This window comes from Pelecanus crispus, chromosome 1 (genome assembly GCF_030463565.1).
Source record: "Pelecanus crispus isolate bPelCri1 chromosome 1, bPelCri1.pri, whole genome shotgun sequence".
In the NCBI taxonomy this organism is placed as follows: Eukaryota; Metazoa; Chordata; class Aves; order Pelecaniformes; family Pelecanidae; genus Pelecanus; species Pelecanus crispus.
In genome coordinates, this window is record NC_134643.1 from 203011886 (window position 1) to 203032167 (window position 20282).

Sequence of the window (20282 nt, forward strand, 5' to 3'; positions counted from 1 at the left end):
GTCAAAGGCAGCTAAGTGGTATGCCACAATTGATATTGCTAATGCATTTTTCTCCATCCCTTTGGCAGCAGAGTGCAGACCCCAGTTTGCTTTTACCTGGAGGGGTGTTCAGTACACCTGGAACCGACTGCCCCAGGGGTGGAAGCACAGCCCCACCATTTGCCATGGACTGATCCAGACAGCACTGGAACAGGGTGAAGCTCCAGAACATCTGCAGTACATTGATGACATCATTGTGTGGGGCAATACAGCAGAAGAAGTTTTTGAGAAGGGAAAGAAAATAGTCCAAATCCTTCTGAAGGCTGGTTTTGCCATAAAACAGAGTAAGGTCAAGGGGCCTGCACAGGAGATCCAGTTTTTAGGAATAAAATGGCAAGATGGACGTCGTCAGATCCCAATGGATGTGATCAACAAAATAACAGCTATGTCCCCACCAACTAGCAAAAAGGAAACACAAGCTTTCTTAGGCGTTGTGGGGTTTTGGAGAATGCATATTCCAAATTACAGCCAGATCGTAAGCCCTCTCTATCAAGTGACCCGGAAGAAGAACGAATTCAAATGGGGCCCTGAGCAACAACAAGCCTTTGAACAAATTAAACGTGAGATAGTTCATGCAGTAGCCCTTGGGCCAGTCCGGGCAGGGCAGGATATTAAAAATGTGCTCTACACCGCAGCCGGGGAGAATGGCCCTACCTGGAGCCTCTGGCAGAAAGCACCAGGGGAGACTCGAGGTCGACCCCTAGGGTTTTGGAGTCGGGGATACAGAGGATCCGAAGCCCGCTACACTCCAACTGAGAAAGAGATACTGGCAGCATATGAAGGGGTTCGAGCTGCTTCAGAAGTGGTTGGTACTGAAGCACAGCTCCTGCTGGCACCCCGACTGCCGGTGTTGGGCTGGATGTTCAAAGGGAGGGTCCCCTCTACACATCATGCAACTGATGCTACATGGAGTAAGTGGGTTGCATTGATCACACAACGGGCTCGAATAGGAAACCCCAGTCGCCCAGGAATCCTGGAAGTGATCATGGACTGGCCAGAAGGAAAAAACATTAGAATATCACCAGAGGAGGAGGTGACACGTGCTGAAGAGGCCCCACTGTATAATAAATTGCCAGAAAATGAAAAGCAATATGCCCTGTTCACTGATGGGTCCTGTCGTCTCGTGGGAAAGCATCGGAGGTGGAAAGCTGCTGTATGGAGTCCTATACGACAAGTCGCAGAAACTGCTGAAGGAGAAGGGGAGTCGAGTCAGTTTGCAGAGGTGAAAGCCATCCAGCTGGCTTTAGATATTGCTGAAAGAGAAAAGTGGCCAGTCCTTTATCTCTATACTGACTCATGGATGGTGGCAAATGCCCTGTGGGGGTGGCTGCAGCAATGGAAGCAGAGCAACTGGCAGCGCAGAGGCAAACCAATCTGGGCTGCCGCATTGTGGCAAGATATTGCTGCCCGGGTAGAGAACCTGGTTGTAAAAGTTCGTCATGTAGATGCTCATGTACCTAAGAGTCGGGCCACTGAAGAACATCAAAACAACCAGCAAGTAGATCAGGCTGCTAAGATTGAAGTGGCTCAGGTGGATTTGGACTGGCAACATAAGGGTGAATTATTTATAGCTCGGTGGGCCCATGATGCCTCAGGCCATCAAGGAAGGGATGCAACGTATAAATGGGCTCGTGATCGAGGGGTGGACTTAACTATGGACAGTATTGCACAGGTTATTCATGAGTGTGAAACATGCGCTGCAATCAAGCAAGCCAAGCAGTTCAAGCCCCTTGGGTATAGTGAACGATGGCTAAAATATAAATATGGGGAGGCCTGGCAGATTGATTACATCACGCTCCCACAGACCCGCCAGGGCAAGCGCTATGTGCTCACCATGGTGGAAGCAACCACTGGATGGCTGGAAACATATCCCGTGCCCCATGCCACCGCCCGGAACACCATCCTGGGCCTTGAAAAGCAAGTCCTGTGGCGACATGGCACCCCAGAAAGAATTGAGTCAGACAACGGGACTCATTTCCGAAACAACCTCATAGACACCTGGGCCAAAGAGCACGGCATTGAGTGGGTATATCACATCCCTTACCATGCACCAGCCTCCGGGAAAATTGAGCGATACAATGGATTGTTAAAGACTACCCTGAGAGCAATGGGTGGTGGGACGTTTAAACATTGGGATACGCATTTAGCAAAAGCCACCTGGTTAGTCAACACCAGGGGATCTGCCAATCGAGCTGGCCCTGCCCAATCAAAACTTTTACGTACTGTAGAAGGAGATAAAGTTCCTGTAGTGCACATGAAAAATATGCTGGGGAAGACAGTCTGGGTTACTTCCCCCTCTGGCAAAGGCAAACCCATTCGTGGGATTGCTTTTGCTCAAGGACCTGGGTGCACTTGGTGGGTGATGCGAAAGGATGGGGAAGCCCAATGTGTACCTCAAGGGAATTTGATTTTGGGTGAAAATAGCCAATGAACTGAATTGTATAATATTAATTGCTTTATAATACTGTATGTTATCTCTTAACTATATGTTATCTCTTAACTGCATGTTAATATAATAATATAGTAGGTTAATATTAAGTATATAATACTATATATTATGATTGCTATATGCCGCATCAATGGTATTGCAGTAAGAATTGCCCAGCCTAAGGAAAATGAACTTTGATGAAACCATGTTGGAATGAGAACTGACTTCAGCATGCAACAGTCCAACACTGCACACCACCTGTCCTGCTCTGAAAGACTGTGATGACAGATGGAACCCAAAGTCATGGGCTAAATGAACTCAATGGACATTTTAGAGGGATGGGCCATAGACGAAGGGAATGATATCTGTGTGTATATCAAGATAGGGAAAGGGGTGGTGATTAATTGGAACACATTGGAAAGGGGAGGGCCTGTGCATGACGTAGATGGTATAGAATAAGGGGTGGATACTGTCCTGGTTTCGGCTGGGATAGAGTTAATTTTCTTCCTAACAGCAGGCATAGTGCTGTGTTTTGGATTTAGTAGGAGAAGAATGTTGATAACACACTGATGTTTTTAGTTGTTGCTGAGTACTGCTTATGCTAGTCAAGGACTTTTTCAGCTTCCCATGCTCTGCCAGGCGCACAAGAAACTGGGAGGGGGCACAGCCAGAATAGTTGATCCAAACTGACCAAAGGGCTATTCCATACCATATGACGTCATGCTCAGTATATAAACTGGGGGGGGTTGGCCGGGGAGCAGCGATCGCTGCTCGGGAACTGTCTGGGTATCGGTCGGCGGGTGGTGAGCAATTGCATTGTGCATCACTTGCTTCGTGTATCATTATTATTATTATCATTATTATACTGTTACTATTAGCATTACTATTTTACTTTATTTCAATTATTAAACTGTTCTTATCTCAGCCCAGGAGTGTTTCTCACTCTTACTCCTCCAATTCTCTCCCCCATCCCATCGGGGTAGGGGGAGTGAGCGAGCGGCTGTGTGGTGCTTAGTTGCTGGCTGGGGCTAAACCACGACACCCGGCACCACCTTTGCCAGTGGCTCTGTGAAACAGCCCCATTTCAGCTGCAGCTTGGCACACGCTGCCTGTGCTGCCCATGGGTTCCCTCTCACTTGCCACGGTCCCCCCCTGCCTCCAGAGTCAGTGGGTTATTTCCATCTGGATTAGCCCGGCATTACCATGAACCCATCTCCAAAGTGCTGGCAGCGGTGTGCCACAGCCAGCCACGCCAGGTAAAGCCAGGCAGTGTCTGCTCTGCGGGCACAAATGGGTCCAGACGGGGCTTGTCCTCTGACACTGCAAAGGAAACAGAAGCTACAGGGAGAGAATAAAAATCTCTACCACCATCTCACAAGTGGAGTCCCCCAAGCACTCCTTTTTATTCTTTTTCCACTGTGCAGTCCCCAGTGGCCAATTGCTGGGTGAAGATAATTAGCCCTTGATTAACACCCATTTTATATATATTATGTGTGTGTGTGTATATGTATTTTTTTCACTTGTTCCACTTTTAACTCCTACTCAACTGAAAACATGCACAATTAGCATGTTTGAGGGGTTTCTTCTATACACGGAAGGACGAAGCAGCCTTTTTACTAAGCAATTAGTTCTTCACCTACCATTTTCCCAGCTATGCTCCCACCCAAATTTGCTCAAACATCAGCTGTTCACGTTTCCCCTTAAAACTCTTCTGCAGAGTCTTTGTGCCTGCTCTGCAGCCTCAGGATTTCAGGCAGGGAGAGGAGTTTGCTGCTGCTCCCTTTGTGCCCCTCCAAATGCCATTGCTCCTGCTGCTCACTGCCTGCTTCCCTGGAGGTGAGTTACTCAATCCCACTCCTCGCCCCGCAGGACAGGGTCTGAGAAAACCATCGTATTAGAAACAGGGTCAGCCCAGCAAGTTTCTGCCTCCTCTTTTTATGACTTTCCTGGTTCTTCTCTCCTCCTCAGCCATATGGCTGTAGGGCACGAGCCCGGAGCAGGGAGACCCGGCCAGACCCGGGAGAAGGGGGTGCACCTCAGAGGCAGAGGTTATCTAATTTCCCCATTTGCAGTGAGGAAGGAGCTTGTGCAAGTGAGTCTACATCACAGAGGAAATCCTGCCATGGGACCTGCGCTATCCAGGAGCACACAACTAAAATGTATGGAGCAGGAGACTGCACTGCCCAGCCACTCCCACCTCACACAGTGCCCACCCTGGATGCTCTCAGCGGGGCATTTGTCTGTTTTCTCACAATACCCCATATCCCCCATCATCACCTCCACTCCAGCCAACTCACACCCCCACACCCCTTTGATGGGTGTCCGACTGCATCCAAAAACCTAGCAGCAGCACAGTGAAGCGGTGCAGTACCCAGGTGGATGGATGTCCACTCCCTGGGGTGGGTCCATTGCACAGCCACAGCACGGGGTTACAGCACAGCACTCCCACTTTGCCCAGTGAATAGGCACGTCAGTGTTCATTTCTGAATCTGCTTATCTTCTTCATTTATTATGTAGCCCAAGGCCTTATTTATTACCCATGCTATCCTCTGCACTGACTGCAAAGTGCCGATTTTCCTCACAGGCTGTTCTTTTGTCGTCTCACCCTGATATTGGAGTGCATCACAAATATTAATTTTTTTCCTCCACGGCGCCCTCATGTGATAGTTCCCTGCTGTCTCCATCTAACAGCTGGGCACTGAGGCACAGGGAGATTAAAAACGATCCCTTAGATCCTGTGCCAGGTGAGAGGTGGGTTTTGCTGGCAGACCCGAAGGGCACAGTGCGGCGAGTGTCCAGCTCAGCAGTCACAGCAGCAGAGCACTGAGCACCACGAGGTGCTGTGCGAGCGGGAAATGAGGGACACGCTGGCACAGAGGTGGAGAGCTTGGGTGAAATGATCTTCATATAGGCCCTGTGTAGCATCCTCTGGTAACATCCAGCTACCCAGCGGATGAGGAGGGGTAAGATATTCAGCGCTTTAAGGTTTCTATTCCTACAGTACCTTACCTTTTCACTGCCTGTCTTTTAGCATCGACACCAAATAAGCAGGAGGCCTACAGAAGGTGATTTCCTTCAGTTCACAAACCCTGATCCATTCCTTGGGCAGATTTACCACGTGTGAGAATCCTGGGGGTCCCATAGCAGCCGCATTATAAAGCCTTCATCGTTATACTTGCAAGTAAAGGAGCACCTCTCAATTCTTACTGCTCTGTTTTACCATAACTAGTAGCCCCCAATACCAAATCTAGTGTGTTTCTACTTTAAAAGTCATTTAGAAAGCCCTAAATTATGACAAAGCTTCTTTCTAATTTTTTCCTCCCAAGTAAACGAAGTGTTTTGCTTGTCTTGCAATAATATTTTATTGCAATATTTATTGCAATTTTTATTGCAATATTGCAAAATAAAATATTTTTTATTCATATCCCTAAACTGTCAGGGTTTGATGAGTCCAAAATGGATTTTTTCCAGGATACAGAATGAAAAGATTGAGTTGCTCTGACTGCTCTGGTCTCCAGCAGGAGCAAAGGAAAGACTGAACTTGCTCAATACAGGAAATTTAGCCAAGCTGTAATAAAGATGAGGGAGGAGTGGCACTTTTCTAAGGACTATTCTTGAGCCAAATTCTAACATGTTTTGCAAATGTTGGGAAAGTAGTACCCCTGAAAGCCAGAAGGTCAGTCTTTCTGATGAGTGCTGGCTTCTTACCACTGTGCCACCACCAGGCACAAACAATAGATATATTTCTCCCAAACTCATTCTCAGAGACAGTTGTGAAAATAAACCATTTTCAGCTCACCTGAGATAAACACTTGAAATGTTAGCCCAAATTACTGTTTTGGAGGCAATGGTGGGAAGGGCCAAGCAACTTGTAACTAATGCAATCAATTTTGCTTCTAACACAGGAGGTCATTAGAATAATAGAATCATAGAATCGTTTAAGTTGGAAAAGACCTAGCACCTGGACAAGATAGTTACATGACACAGGGTGGCGTGTTGTCCATTCACAGGACAGAAACATTACTCTGAAAAATTCACACAAGCACACACATATCTCAGTTATTTGAATGGGAGAAAAGGTTTTCCTTGTCCATCCTAGATTTTGCAATACGCTGCTACATGCATGTAATTGTCTGGAAGATGCATATTGTATACCCACTCAAAAGTAACCCACACTCAGGTGTGGAGACAAACACACACACTGGTTACTGGTGACACGTCTTTCCCAATGTTGGTAGACACAAAGTGCTGGGATACCATCAAGTACTGCAATGCTGTCCGAACTGTTGTTCAGGGCATCTGTGTGGTTCCCCCTTTCCCAGCTGACCCGATTGTGCCCATGTGCTGGGACCTGTCCTGAGCAGTTTTTTCCCTCCATGATGAAGACCACAGCACGAGGCCATGCTGGAAGTCTGGAAACCCCTCGATGCCCATGCAGAGTATGGGACAGACTACCCCAGCATAAACCTTTCCCTTACCTGCTCCCACCCTTGGGGTCGTCAGCCCGGAAAGGATCCCTTCCCTTCACATGCACTATAGATCTGGAGTCCTAATTTCAAATTTCAGAGGCAGAACTTGCTAACCAGATTCCGCTTTTCAGCTGTTCAGGCATGCTGTACTGGCAGAAAGGCATTAGCCCAGTTTCCAGGGCCTCAGTGTGGTTTGGCCATGACAGTCCTTATCAAACCCACATCTGCTCTGAGAGTACTAGAGATACGGAAGTGGATTTTTTTTCTCCCTGTTTATGTCCAGGATTTATCCTCCAGAATTTGTCACTTCGGGCTACTCTCCTTTAGATGGCACTGTTACCACTTCCAAGAGGGACTGCTGCCGGCCACTTTGCTGAACACGGCTGAAACTGGGCCAGGACTGTTACTATTACTGGGCTAACAAGCCAGACCAGGTCAGGCGTGATCCAAGTCAGGGGGAGGTGTTTGTGATATTTGCTCTAAGAAGTCTTCATGGTATCATCTTCCTGGTATCACTCCAACTCCCGCCATCCAGTTGTTCACTTTGGAGTATCCCTCACAGAACAGAGGTTGTATTGACATGATGAACATCCAACATTAAGGACAAACTCAATCTGCTCCTCTTCAGAATAAGTTTGAAGGGATTCCCAAAGTCATCAGGAGTCATGTGTGCATATCTGAGGGCCTTAACTAATTAATCTGCTAAGTAAGTAATAACTAGAAGTCATGCTGTCCACAGGCACTGCAATCATTACTTTTCATAACTAGCTAAATGCTTGTGGCAGAACCACTGCTTTAATTTTTTTTGTCCACTGCCTCAGTCATCACCTATTTTCCCAAGATAGCAAATTGGTTTAGCTGTCATTTAATAGGTCCATATTAAGTACTGCTACATGTTGTGCACTCCTTGATGCCTATTAAATGAATCCTGCCTACTAAGAGCATTTTCAACTGAGAGAGACGATTCCAGGATACCATTCAGAAGTGGTCTGGAACAGCCAGAAAACAAATCCAACAAAACCCAAAGAAAATGGTCATGCAACCTTAAGGTTGCTACAGCAAGTGCTTAAAATTGGAAAGCACTTAAAGAAACTGCCGGTGTGGGCCAACACTCTTTACTACATATTTACACTCTCTTTCTTCACATAAACAGGTCTGTTGGACCACTTGCATTGGTGCTTTCCCCAGATTTGTAGAGAAAACAGAAACAGTGTGTGCAAGACAAGAGAGCCATGGACACAGGGACACTCCTTTCTGTGTGCAAAACACTGGTCCTGGGGTTGCTTTTAAGACTCAGTCCAGTCCTCGCTGCCTGGGAGCACATTTTCCAAGAGAATTCAGGTCCAATTCAGAGAAAAATCTATGTTTTGGATGTTATTTTGGTGTGGTGTAAGGAGAGAGAGATACATACTAAAATTAGGCTATGGGTGACTATCAGCCCAAAGAGGCTCCCTAGCACCAAAGTAGGATTGGGCCCTCTGCTAAGCAGAATAGAACTGCCAGTTGGACAAATCAACCCCAAACTTCTCTGGAATAAGGCCCCACCTTGTTCCTGACCGAGTATTATTCCCTTGCCAAGCTGCAGTTCTACCAGACTTCAACCATTTTGCCTGCAGGCTTCTCAGAAACAAACACACACAATTTTATTATTTTTATAATGGGAAAAGTTTCTTTTTCCATGCCACCCTAACTCAAATCCAGCCAATGCAATTTTGCTCAAGCTTTCAAACAATAATGCCATCTCAGAAAATGTCTACAGATTGTATTTTTGAATGACATTCAAAAACTTGGAAGTCTGTGTCTATGTTGCAAGACAACAGACTGCCCAATTATGCAATTTCTTGAGTAGTCCCAGACCATCCCACTACACATAGGCTCTCAACTTAAGCATCAAATTTGGAAGTGCAGCACTCTTAGGCCTCCCTGGAAGCCTCAGTTGAGACAGGCAAGTACTTCAAGCAGGAATTCAGATCTTTGGTGCTGTAAATATTCTTCTGGAAGTGCTCACCTGCCTCCATTCACTAAAAATGGAGCATAAAGCAACTGTACTCCTAATTTAGATACCACATCTGAGTGCCTAATGGATAACTGTTGGGCTCATGCTGACTGTGCAGCTTGTCACCCAGGGAAGCCAGGGGTGTCTTTGCCTGGGAGGGGTCCATGTTACTTGCTCCCAGCAGTGAGCAGAAAGACAAAAGTGTCTTGCACTGCACTGAATGGTGATGTGCAGATATATGTACTCCAGGACAACCAGGCAAGCCCGGAAGGGACTGACACTCAGGCTGAACACAGGCAAGCAAGTCCAGCAGTGGATCTGGAAAAAAATCTACATCTAATCCTGCCCAAGCCTGAAGGTGCTTAAATTCCACAGGTATATTATTTTTTACCTCCAAGCCCTCCAGGCACTCAGAGGAGTATTACTGCAAACCCCCAGCTGGCCTGATAGCGCAGAGGAGATGGGAACACGGGGCACAGCTATGCCCAGCCAGGACTTGGAGAGGTCTCTATTAGATAAAGTCCCCTGAGGTGTTCAATTTAGGAGGCATTCTCAGGACAGATCTAACATGCACCAACAGGATGAGAGTCATCTCACAGCTCAGCTGCAGCAGCTGTTCTCATTTAAAACATATCCAGAGGAGATGAAGGAGATATGTCCAAGCTTCCAGAATTCCTTCAGCAAATTGTGAATGAGGCATGAGATGAAAAATCTCTCCCCAGTGGACAGCGCACAGACAAAGCTGATCAGACACTGCTCTGCCCTTTTTTGTTTCCCTCTGCTTTAATAAAGGACACTCCACAATCAGCTCCAAAAAAAAAAACCCAAGCAAAAAAAGCTTTCCAAATGCCCATCAAGCCCAGAAATGTCAAGACTAAAGAAAAACAGAGGGGGAAAATCCCCTGGGAAGGTATTTAAAATATTGAGTACTTTTTAAAAATTCCCTGTTTTTTCAGTTCAGTGAAGCTCCCCCCAGCAAGATCAGCTCTGACATAGGGAAAAGTGTGAACTATGGTATTTGTTCAAAGGTAACCTTTCCCACTATTATATAAAAATAACTGAATAAAGTATTCCAGAATTTGTAAAGGCTGTTTGAATCTGTGTTTTGTTTTTTGGTTTTCTTTCTCCCATTTAATACTGAAAGTTTATCCTTGTCTCTTCCAAAAGTAGACAAACAGGCAATCAAGGATATTATCCAAACCTTGGGTCCTACTGCTGGTGATCATCTGCCTGTTTTACAAAGTAGTTGGGACACCAGCTTAACCTGGGATGGTACAAAATACATGGGCATCAGGTGAACCAGGTCTGGACCTCAGAGCTCAGATATATTTCCCAGATCACTAAACAGCTTTTGAAACAAGCAATAGTTACAAGTCCTTCATGGTTACTGTGGTCATCTTTTAAAATGTACTCATTTTGTCTCGGGTTTAGTGAATAAATAAGCATCTCTAATTATTGACAATGTTTTCTTTATGTTCTCTATACCTGCTGAATGTAATCTCCTGAATGTTGAGATAATGTTATTCTAACGTCTTCAGGAATTGGCACCTCTGTAACAGGGACCACTCTGCCTGATCTGTGGTGAACAGGAACAGTAGATAAGTACTGTGAGAAAGTAAATATTTTCCTTCATCTAACACCTTTGGTTGACTAAATGCATGGATTGGTTTTGCATTTTTTCACAAGTATCAATATCTTAGTTACACTTTCCATTCCAGCTGTAGTGGTCAGGGACTGGGACTTCTAAGTTTCTGCATCTGCTTCACTTTTAAAAATATCCTGAAACCCCTCCATGCTTGTGACAAATGCTTCAGTCACAATTGTTCCTCTTCCAAGTTCTTGAACTTTGATTTTCAAATACATTGCATCAAATAATAATTCCCTCCTCATAACAACTGTTGCAAAGAAATTACATGCTTTGCTCCCAAGAGCAACGTTTCAACGACTGTGGAATAAATTTGGGCAAGTGACTGGTGTAAAGGCAAAGTATCTTTCCAATGGTAAAAAGTACCCATTGCACTTACCTGCCTGAAGAAGTGCTGTGTTGTTATAGCAAAGACATCAAAGCCACAGCTGGCCCTTTTAAGCTCATCTCGAATATTGCTTAATTGCTGGGACTGCTCATCACACTTTTCCTTCAATCTCTGAATGAACTGCTTTTCAGAGTCTCGACTCTCTCCTCGTTTGGGGGAGAATCCATTCTTTGGGGTGGTTGGCCTTTGCTTCGGATGTCCTACAAAGGAGAGAAGAAAAGACCATCAGGGTCGCTTACTTTATATGTATGGACATGAGCTTTATGTGTTTCCAAGGCCTTTGGGACTCAGCCCTATAAAAGAAAAAAAAAGGTCTGTAGCATTCACACAGATCTGTAATGACTTTCAAAAAAAGCAAGAGCACAGTGAAATATGTTTCCCTAGGGGCCAAAGCTTAAAGCTCTGTAACAGTCATCTCACCTCAGGCTCTGAGCCTGACAGTTTGCTACGAGTTGAGGAGAGTTCTCCTAAGAGTGTCTTACTGAGAACTGAGGTCATTGAGGAAGGATTCATCTCACCTATGTTAGACATCTACAAGAATAGAGGTCTGCATCTTGACATGTGATGCTGAACTCTCCTGAATGGCCGTGAGAGAAATGGGCACTTCCAGGTTGAGATTCACCTTATCCTATTGCGGATGTGGAAAACAGTTGGATGACATTTACACTCTACACACAATTTCTTGGGCCACCTGAACCTTAAGCTTGGTGACTTGACAGAGGTGCCAGATTTACTTTGCCTTTGGAGATTTCCTTTTGCCTCCAAATGGGACAATGTAGGGCTGGAGCTGTCCTTCCCTGAATGCAAACACAGCATGGGTTTCTTGCTATTGGGATGTCACTATGGCTTGTTATCAACAATACTGCGGTCTACCTTGCCAATTCCCCTTGCTCTCCCCTTCACAACACTTCTGAAGTTGCAGAACAAAACAGATACGTGTAGAAATGCTGCCAGGTACCACTGGCTGCTCTCTCTGCACCATCGGTCACACCAGAATCACTATATGGTCTGCCTGCAGAAACGGGCCCAGACAGACTCTGGCTCCTCTGATGTGCTCCAAGTTGGCTTGAAGCAAGCCTGAACATGTATGAAGATGCAAAACCACTAGTGTAGCCTGTCTTCAGGATATCAACAAAAATACAGCGTCATATTCACATGAATGGCACAGAACTAAAGCTTACTCATGATAAGCCACTTCGGGGAAGTGAGGCTTTCATCCTAAATTAAGTTCATATCCTGCTTGTGTCAACTATCCATTTCCCTGAATATACTCAGTTTCGAGGATGAAGCCAGAAGGGGTAGTGTTCTGGTCACTGCTTGGACAACCTGTTTTGTCTTTAGCTTAGCTTTCTGAGAACTCTCCTCTGCAAACACTTATGGTCAGCTGGGCAACACCTTTGCACAGCTTACTGATTCTTTTTGCTACCCTCAGTCTCTCCTCAGCTGATGCTTTTTAGCTCATTCCCGAATACTGACCAGGAATCTCTGGCTCTCTTCCTCAGCTCCTCTCGGTAGACTCAAGCTGTTAGCCTAGCAGCTAGAGTCAGTAAGAAAGAGGAAGAAAATAGAGTCAGACACCTTGTTCCCATGTGTTACTAGAGATGGCGGACATTGGTCTGGATACAGATGAAAAATGAACACTTCTGTGTTAGCAGAAAGGGTTGGGTATGCAGGAATCTGAAAAAAGGATATTTGTAGTTTTATAGTCTTCTAGTATACAGTTCCTGAAAAATAATACAGAAACAATGTCTCCAACCAGTCCTCAGCAATGAATGTAACAAGGGACAGTATTCTGCCATGGATACTATCTATCCCTTTCCTAAAAACCAGAAGAATCCTTCCACAGAGATGCATCTGATGGTATGAGTTTGAGACAATTTGTGAAGTAGAGCATTGTTCCAGAGGTAATTTTGGCAGATGAGCATTAGATATTTTAGCTCTTTAAGACTGTGGCCTGGGTGTGCAAATGGATCCTTAGGACACTTTTACTAGATCAGGCAGGGAAGCAGTACAGCTTTGTCGGAGCAATACCCCAGGAGTGTATTCCTACTTTTTCAGATCCCCAGCTGGTGTGGAGCCACTGGTAGCATATCTTCTGATGTGCTTGACTACGTTCTGGCTCCAGGCTAAGATTACAGGGAGCTAGCTTCAGCAGAGATGCTCCCTCATGTCTCCGAGTATCTCATGCTGCAACTGCAAAGAGCCACAAGTGCAAAACAGCCTTTGAAACTCTTTGTGCCCATGACTTGCATTTGCAAAGAGGAATACCAAGTTTTGCAACATGTCAAGACTAACTTCATGATGTTGCAAGATCTAAATAATACAATACGGGATGTTAGACAGGATTTTCTGTCATTAAGAGACTTCAGCTGGCATAGCTATTGCCCTCTATCCTTTTTCATGTCAGTTAAAGCCTGTACACCTTTTTGTGCAGGAATGATATTTGCTTAGAGATTCTTTCATTCCTTTAAAGGGGCTCTTAACTGGGCAGTAGGTATTATCACAAAATAAGAAATTCATAAAAGCAACAACCATAAATAACTGTCTTTTTAGTATAAAAATCTCAGCTCATTTAGGCAGCATGGTCATGTTACAACAGAAGGCATAGGGAGAAGTGTAGGGGGAAGCTCTTGAAATCAGTCCAGTTTTAATTAAAACAGAAACCCATCAGGTTGTTTTGTCTTCTATCTTTCTAGCTTTCCTGCTCACTGGAACATTTGAAGTGCACATCTCTATGTTGTCCTTGTCAGTATTATAAACTGTCCTTGTAAATTAAACTGTGCTATTCTCCTCAGGGATAAATCTGAATTTCTCGGTTCATTTGGGTCTGAAAAGCAGCTTACTAAGCTTATTCTGCCATTGATGTCTCTCTTCTGTTGCTCTGCACAAAACAGGGTATATATTAATGATGCTGTCCCTGATTCTGAATGTCCTTTTTGCTGATGGTGGGACCAGGGGGACAGACCCACTGTACGCTGAAATCACTGAACCCCTTTGATCCACTTCAAAACTCCCAGGTCTTTTTTTATCTACCTGAGTGTTTGAACTAAGGGGACTTAACAAGTATATACTCATAATTAACACAGTCCATGAGGATTTAGATGAGGAGTGCAATTTATCTGCATTTTAACTGTCCCATTTCCGACATTTTGGTAAGGAAAGTGAGGAAATTACTTTGAGAGGATTGATAACAAGCAATCTGTAGAGAGACAGATGTCAGAAACAGATGGCACTGTCCTGCAATGGCGTGGAAGGAGAGTACCTGGATCTATGTACACTTGCTCCTATACACAGATTTCAGGAATGGTATTGCATCAGGAGATAAAACTGAGATCCCCGTAAGACTCTGCATCTCAAAACTCCCTTGCAAGTCTTCAGGAGGACTGATCCAAATTCTAAAGATCAGATTCAAGGCTAAAAAGGAATTTGTATGACAGTCAAAACCCAGCGCTGATTAAAAGGAACTGCGTGTGGTAGGAGGCCAGTAACAGAGGGAAAACAACCTAGAAACGGCACTCAGAAATTGTACAGCCTGTTCCATGGCCACATGTAGCTGTGGTGGAGTTACCTGGGGGACATATGCCCTCCTATCACAAAGTATAAATGCTGCAAAAGTTTGTGATCCTGATGGAGAAAAGGCTGTGCTACTGCCCCTTACTCCCAGCTACACTTACTTCTTGTCCTGTTTAAGGGCTGCTTTGATTAGTTTATGAAATTGTTAAATAGGTGAAAAGATTGTCTGTCTTTATTGCTTTGTTATTGCTGTTGTTATTTCAAAGGCTACTCTAAAAAAATGAATGAAGATGAGGTTTATTTTCCTATTTGATCCTTACAGTGATAAACAATTTTAGGTTGCCATAATTTCAGACAACCAAGCTTAAAAAATCCTAAATAAGTCTGATAGTGAAGGCACTTGCTCAAAATCTCATGAGAATGAAGAAACCTTTGAGGCCTCATGAATTGGATATGCCAAAATTTTAAGCCTTGAAAACCATTAAGTCACCCGTGGGAATGCAGGCCTCCTTAAGACAATACAAATACACAGTACAAATATGCCTATGTTTCATTTTGCTTTCTAATTCTTGTGGAGGCAAATCAGCTGTGCTGTAACGTGCTGCCACAGCCACAATCAGTGCTGGTGCTTAAACTGGACTCCCGCCGTTATAAACGCTGGTGAGGTGCTGGTCTGGCACTCTCAGCAACAAATTTTTCTTTGGATCTCTCTTGGTGATCTCACCAGGTGCAAAATAGCCTGAAAATTATATGATTCAGAGCACAGTGTTAAGTTCATCTTTTTATCCTTGTATCTTAGCAAGGAGAAGAATCCTGAGCCCTGTTGGTGCCTGGAAAGATTAAATTTAACCTTCCATTTCCTTGATTTTCTTGGTTGGGAAGGAGAAGAATAGCGATTGAGTTTAGTAAACATGAGGACATTCTTGATGCAAGTTATAGGAGCCAAAGATCTGTTCTACATGTTTTATACTTTGCCATCAAATGAAGAAACATGGGTTTCTACCCCCCATAATTATAACTCAAATATCATATAGCTGTAGAGATGACATTTAAATTACTTAAGTAGAGTCTGAAAAATGAGGTAACAGAACAGAATATAAACTGCAAGCACAATGAAATCAGTGGGATCATGCCCACTCATTTCAGAAGCATTTAGATCAGCCAAAGGCCAGCCTTACAGAAGCCTTTAGGTACCTTAGGCATTTGTTAATGTACATTGAGTAGACATTAATAGAAATAAGTTCTCTTTATTTTAGTAAATAAACAAAGGTATTATTCAGAAATGCTAAAACCATGTGTTTTTGCCCAATATTGAGGGGTAAGTTGACAATGCCCCAATAGCACTCTGAAGGTTATTTCTATAGATAATCCCTTTTCCAGTTATGCATAGAAATAGCCCAGGAAATTTAGTGCCTCTGCTAAACAGTAAGAGTAGATTCCAAGTAATATACTCTTACTCCAGGTGATTGTCTGAGGTGTCTTCTATTTCACTATACCTATCTGTTCTTTTTTTTAGGTAAGAAAATTATAACAATAAAAAAAAAGTTCCTGTGCCATTAAACATGTAATAGCAACAACTCTTTGTTTTGAAGGAAAGATGATTGCACAGTTGTAACAAAGGAAACATAAGTCTATTCAGCTCTTGCCTTGGTATAATAAAGTCTGCTGTACTTACAGCCAGCTTAATGAACCTTGGACACAATCAATCTTCACTTAACAATAGTAGGTCTCAGATTTTAGTGTATTAACAAGAGATGCAAAGTCGACAAGTTTAAATCTTCCATGAAACTGTGCTTTTGGGTTCATAAATACCTGGTGAATGGAGCTTGGTGGCTGTTACCGCTGATCTCTTAGGGGATGAGACAGCTGGTTTGTTAGCATCCTGATCTTTTTGTACTTCCTTCTTCAGACCTGTTTTAGAAAAAAAATATAGGTAGAAAGAAACCCGTTTTATAATTTTGTTTGCAATTGTGCAGAATTATGTCACTAAGATACATACCAGAATGGCAAAATGTAAGTATTTCACCAATATACATCCTGGGCTTCATGCAGAATGATGCTACACAGTACTTCTGTGTTGGATGCCAACCTGCCACTGCTGCAAGCATGACTGTGTGCATGTGGCTGAGCTGACATGCACAGCACTAAAGAAGGCCAGAAGAAGGCCTTTCACGTTATCTTGGTTCTCCAGCCCTCTGCACAGTGACAAATGCCATTAAGGCACAAACAGCTACATAAGTAGCCCATCCCATCTGTTCTGGCTCTGTGTTCTGTCTGTTTACCTTGCTGTGCATCCTCAGCCAAGGATCTTATGGGCTGGAGGAGAAGCTAAGTAGGACTGTGGAAAGCTGACTTATGTTACCTGCAGGGCCCTGCCCTATCAACTTTCTCCCCAGATTAGGAAACTGCCTTTTCTGGTGACCAGCTTTCCCAAGAGGGTCTCATACAGGCAAGAGACAGGCTTCTGCAGAACCAGAAGCAGGCAGGATGTGTCAGGGCTGCGCTGGCTGTGGCACCCCAGACAGGAGAGTGGGTCTCTGCGTGTGCAGCAAGTCAGGTAGGGCCAGAGAGGTGCAGCACATTCAGGGCACAAACCTACAACAAGCTGTGCCAATGCAGGACACAAACAGGGCCTTGCTGCCCACAAGGCTGAACCAACACCTGGTTCATGCTCATCTACAACCCAGGCATGTGCCAGGCTGCCTACCCTCCAGCCTCTCCTGTGTGTTTGCAGCTTTCCAGATTACTCCTGACCTCTGCATTTATCCTTTTTTTCTGCAGCTGCTAATTCTTCCCACTGACAGCATGATGCCCCAGAGCTCTTGGGTTATGATCTCCAGAAACTTTTTGCTAGCCTTCCCTCTTCCTTTAATTTTTCAGTGGGAGGCAACTCAGTGTCTGTTATTATTCCTCCCACCACTGGAGATCTCTGGTTACAGGCTCACGATGCTCTGCCAGTTGTCCAAGCTCTGCAGTCACTGACTGCCCCTTGTACGAGGGAGATACAACTTCATCTGAAAGCCAGAGCAGCCACCCAAGCTCAGCTCACCCCTCTCGCCCACCCACATCTCCCATCAAAATAGCTGTGGGGACCATGCTGGGTGCAGTGACATGAAAGCCCTGCCCTGCTGGTTTGCCGATGGTGTGACAGTCACAGCCACAGGATTTCATGCAGAAAACACTCACCAAGGAAGTAAGAAGGAAGAGCAAGAAAAAGCAAATCCCTCAGACATTCATGTATTTTCCTGTTTACTTCCCTTTTTTACCATTAGTGTTTGTTAGGGGTTGTATTTTAGCCTGCAGAACTGTGTCACAGCCCCTGGATACACAGGGAAAAGAGATTTAAGGCAAACCACTTGTAAAAGAAAAACAATGTTTGCCTTATTAACTTTCACTTCTCTCATAAGTACCTTTATGGACACCATATAGGAAAATGTTCCACAGGATCTGAAGTATTTGAAGCAGGAAAACAAACCCATATTTTCTTGGTGGTGCTTGAAGACAGCGGCAGTCCAAAAGCTAACACTATCTTCCATTTTGCTTAGTGCAAATGTGATCTGGCTCTTTCAATAGTGGAGAAAAGTGATAATTTCACATGGGGATCATAATCTTCAGGGACGCTGACTGGATGACTAGTTTTCCGCCCTCTCCAAAGCCACAGCTAGTCACAGTTGCAGTATCAGGCTTATTTTTGATGCATCATTCACCCTGCCACTTCTGTCTGCATTAGGACTTGCAAGCAGCGAGCTGCGGACACAGCATTTGCCACGCACCAGAAGCTGAGCTTCATATTTTCTAGTACCATCTCTCAGCATTCGCTTGCAGAGTGCTTCTGCGAAGAGCACAAGCCTTGTGTCCAACTATTTGTGTGAGGATGGCACAGGAGAAAGTCTAAGACCCTCTTTGACTCCCTCCCACTGTTCATAGGCAAATCACACCATCAGTCATCAGGGGCTGCTAAAGAATGAACTCTTCTTCGTACCTCTGCTTTGGTGCATCTCCATTTTCTCTGCTGTTTGTAAATTGGACATGTTGAGGCTACGGTTCTCATTTGTGATCAATACTTTTCACAGTCAAGTGACTGAGGATATAAATTTCCTGTGCCTGCCACCTACTACACTGTACTCTACTACAGAGCAGGACATAAAATAAGCTTATGGTGCCATTTCATTACTAAGGACAAAGAGAAAGCAACCTGAGACGGGAGCTGCGAGACAAAACCAGAGCTTGTTTTATAAGGTATAGTTTATATGGTTACAGATTTGAGCATTACTTTTTCATGGCAATGAGGCCTTGGGTTTTCTGTGGTTTTCAAAATAAAAATATGATTCACAAATGGGCCATACACCAAGCTCCTCTGTAAATTTTGCTACAGCAAATGTCAAACACAGACAATGGCAGGGAAAATGTGTTTTCCTTATGCTTTCAGCAGTAACAAGGGGCATATAAATACTTAACTGCTTTTGTCTTTGAGACATTTTCAATGAGGAACACCTGGGAAATTAGTTCAGACTCTTAACCTTAGAGCTCAGCTGAAAGAAAAGAGAGCAAAGAAGCAAAGCAGCCCAGCGAGCACAATTGTTCTGCAGAGGGCAAGGCTAGGTCTGCGGAGAGCAGCGGGAGTCGCACGTGGGTGCGGACAGCAGTGCCTGTCAGGGGCGGCTGCACGGGTGGCATTGGCCCCGGCAGGCAGGAGATAAAGGTGCAAATAGGTATCTTGGCAAGGACAGAGGAGTAGGATTAATAACAAGGAGGGGAAATGAGGATAACTGCCCTCCTTCAGTTTACAAGACTAGGAGAGCTCCTAAGGTCTGGTAGGGGCAGCAGTGCAGCAACTGGGGAACCAAGGAGGGGTTGCAGCAGGGAAGAGCCAGTGCACAGCACAGCCCTGCTGGGAAGGGGCTGGGGAGAGCAGCAGCACATGGAGCTAGCGATTGTCCAACTTCTCCTTCATAAGTCGAAGGGTCCTGGTGGCCTCTGTGGCCCTCCTTGGGTGGAGAGGGATTTAGGAAGCATACAGCAGGCAAAAGAAAGGACAGTCCGCAGGAGCAAACCGTTACCGTTCTGCTACGCTCATCACCCACAGGGAAATCTTAGGGGAAGAGCCGCCCCTGGCATCAGACCTCAAAAAAGAGCTTGTGCTGAATGTTTTTCTAAAAATGGGGTTTGTTCTTTCTCTTCTTTTGAAACAACAGCTGTTAGTTGGTTAAAAGAGAAACATTCAGAAAACATGCTGGTTTCCAGAGAGGTTTCCACAGGGAAAATTCATTTTTAAATGACAAGACTTTGGGCTCCAAATTTGTCATTTCACAGAAATCTAGAATTTCAGGTTTAAAAAAATCTGTAGGAGAGCATTGGCACGATGATCAGCATAATGCTGTACCGCAGGGTATGGCACAGCAGGAGGTTATACAGTTCGATCTTTTCTACCTTGGAGTGTACTAGAAGTAACTCAAAGGTTATAATGTACATAAAAAGTTTGATGCTCCACTGTAACTCAGGAAGCAAGACAAACATTTCAGTCATTAGTACGGGCCTGAACACCTGTAAAAACCTCAAATAATACTTTGACTGTCATATGTATTTTGTAAAGTTAAAAGGTGTTGTGCATACAATCATAAAATAATAAAAAAATTTAAAATACAATTATAAAAGGAAATGAAGCACCACAAATGTATATTTCTTGAACCTGCACACTGTTTTAATTTTGTTCTAAATTTGTCTTTTAAAACATATATTAACTCTGACCTGGAACAAAATTTACTTCAAACTCTTAGTGTTATTGCCCACAGGCTGGAAATACG

The 20282-nt window shown here is 44.4% G+C and overlaps 1 protein-coding gene across 1 annotated transcript in view; it reads right to left on the reverse strand.

Moving 5' to 3' along the window:
- MTUS2 (microtubule associated scaffold protein 2) overlaps positions 1–20282 on the reverse strand; it is a 204183-nt gene that overhangs the window by 53930 nt on the left and 129971 nt on the right. The window contains exons 5-6 of the mRNA XM_075707396.1: positions 16291–16389; positions 10957–11165 (exon numbers count right to left, since the gene is read on the reverse strand). Of these exons, the coding sequence (XP_075563511.1) occupies positions 10957–11165; positions 16291–16389 (308 nt within the window). The remainder of the gene's footprint in view (positions 1–10956; positions 11166–16290; positions 16390–20282) is intronic.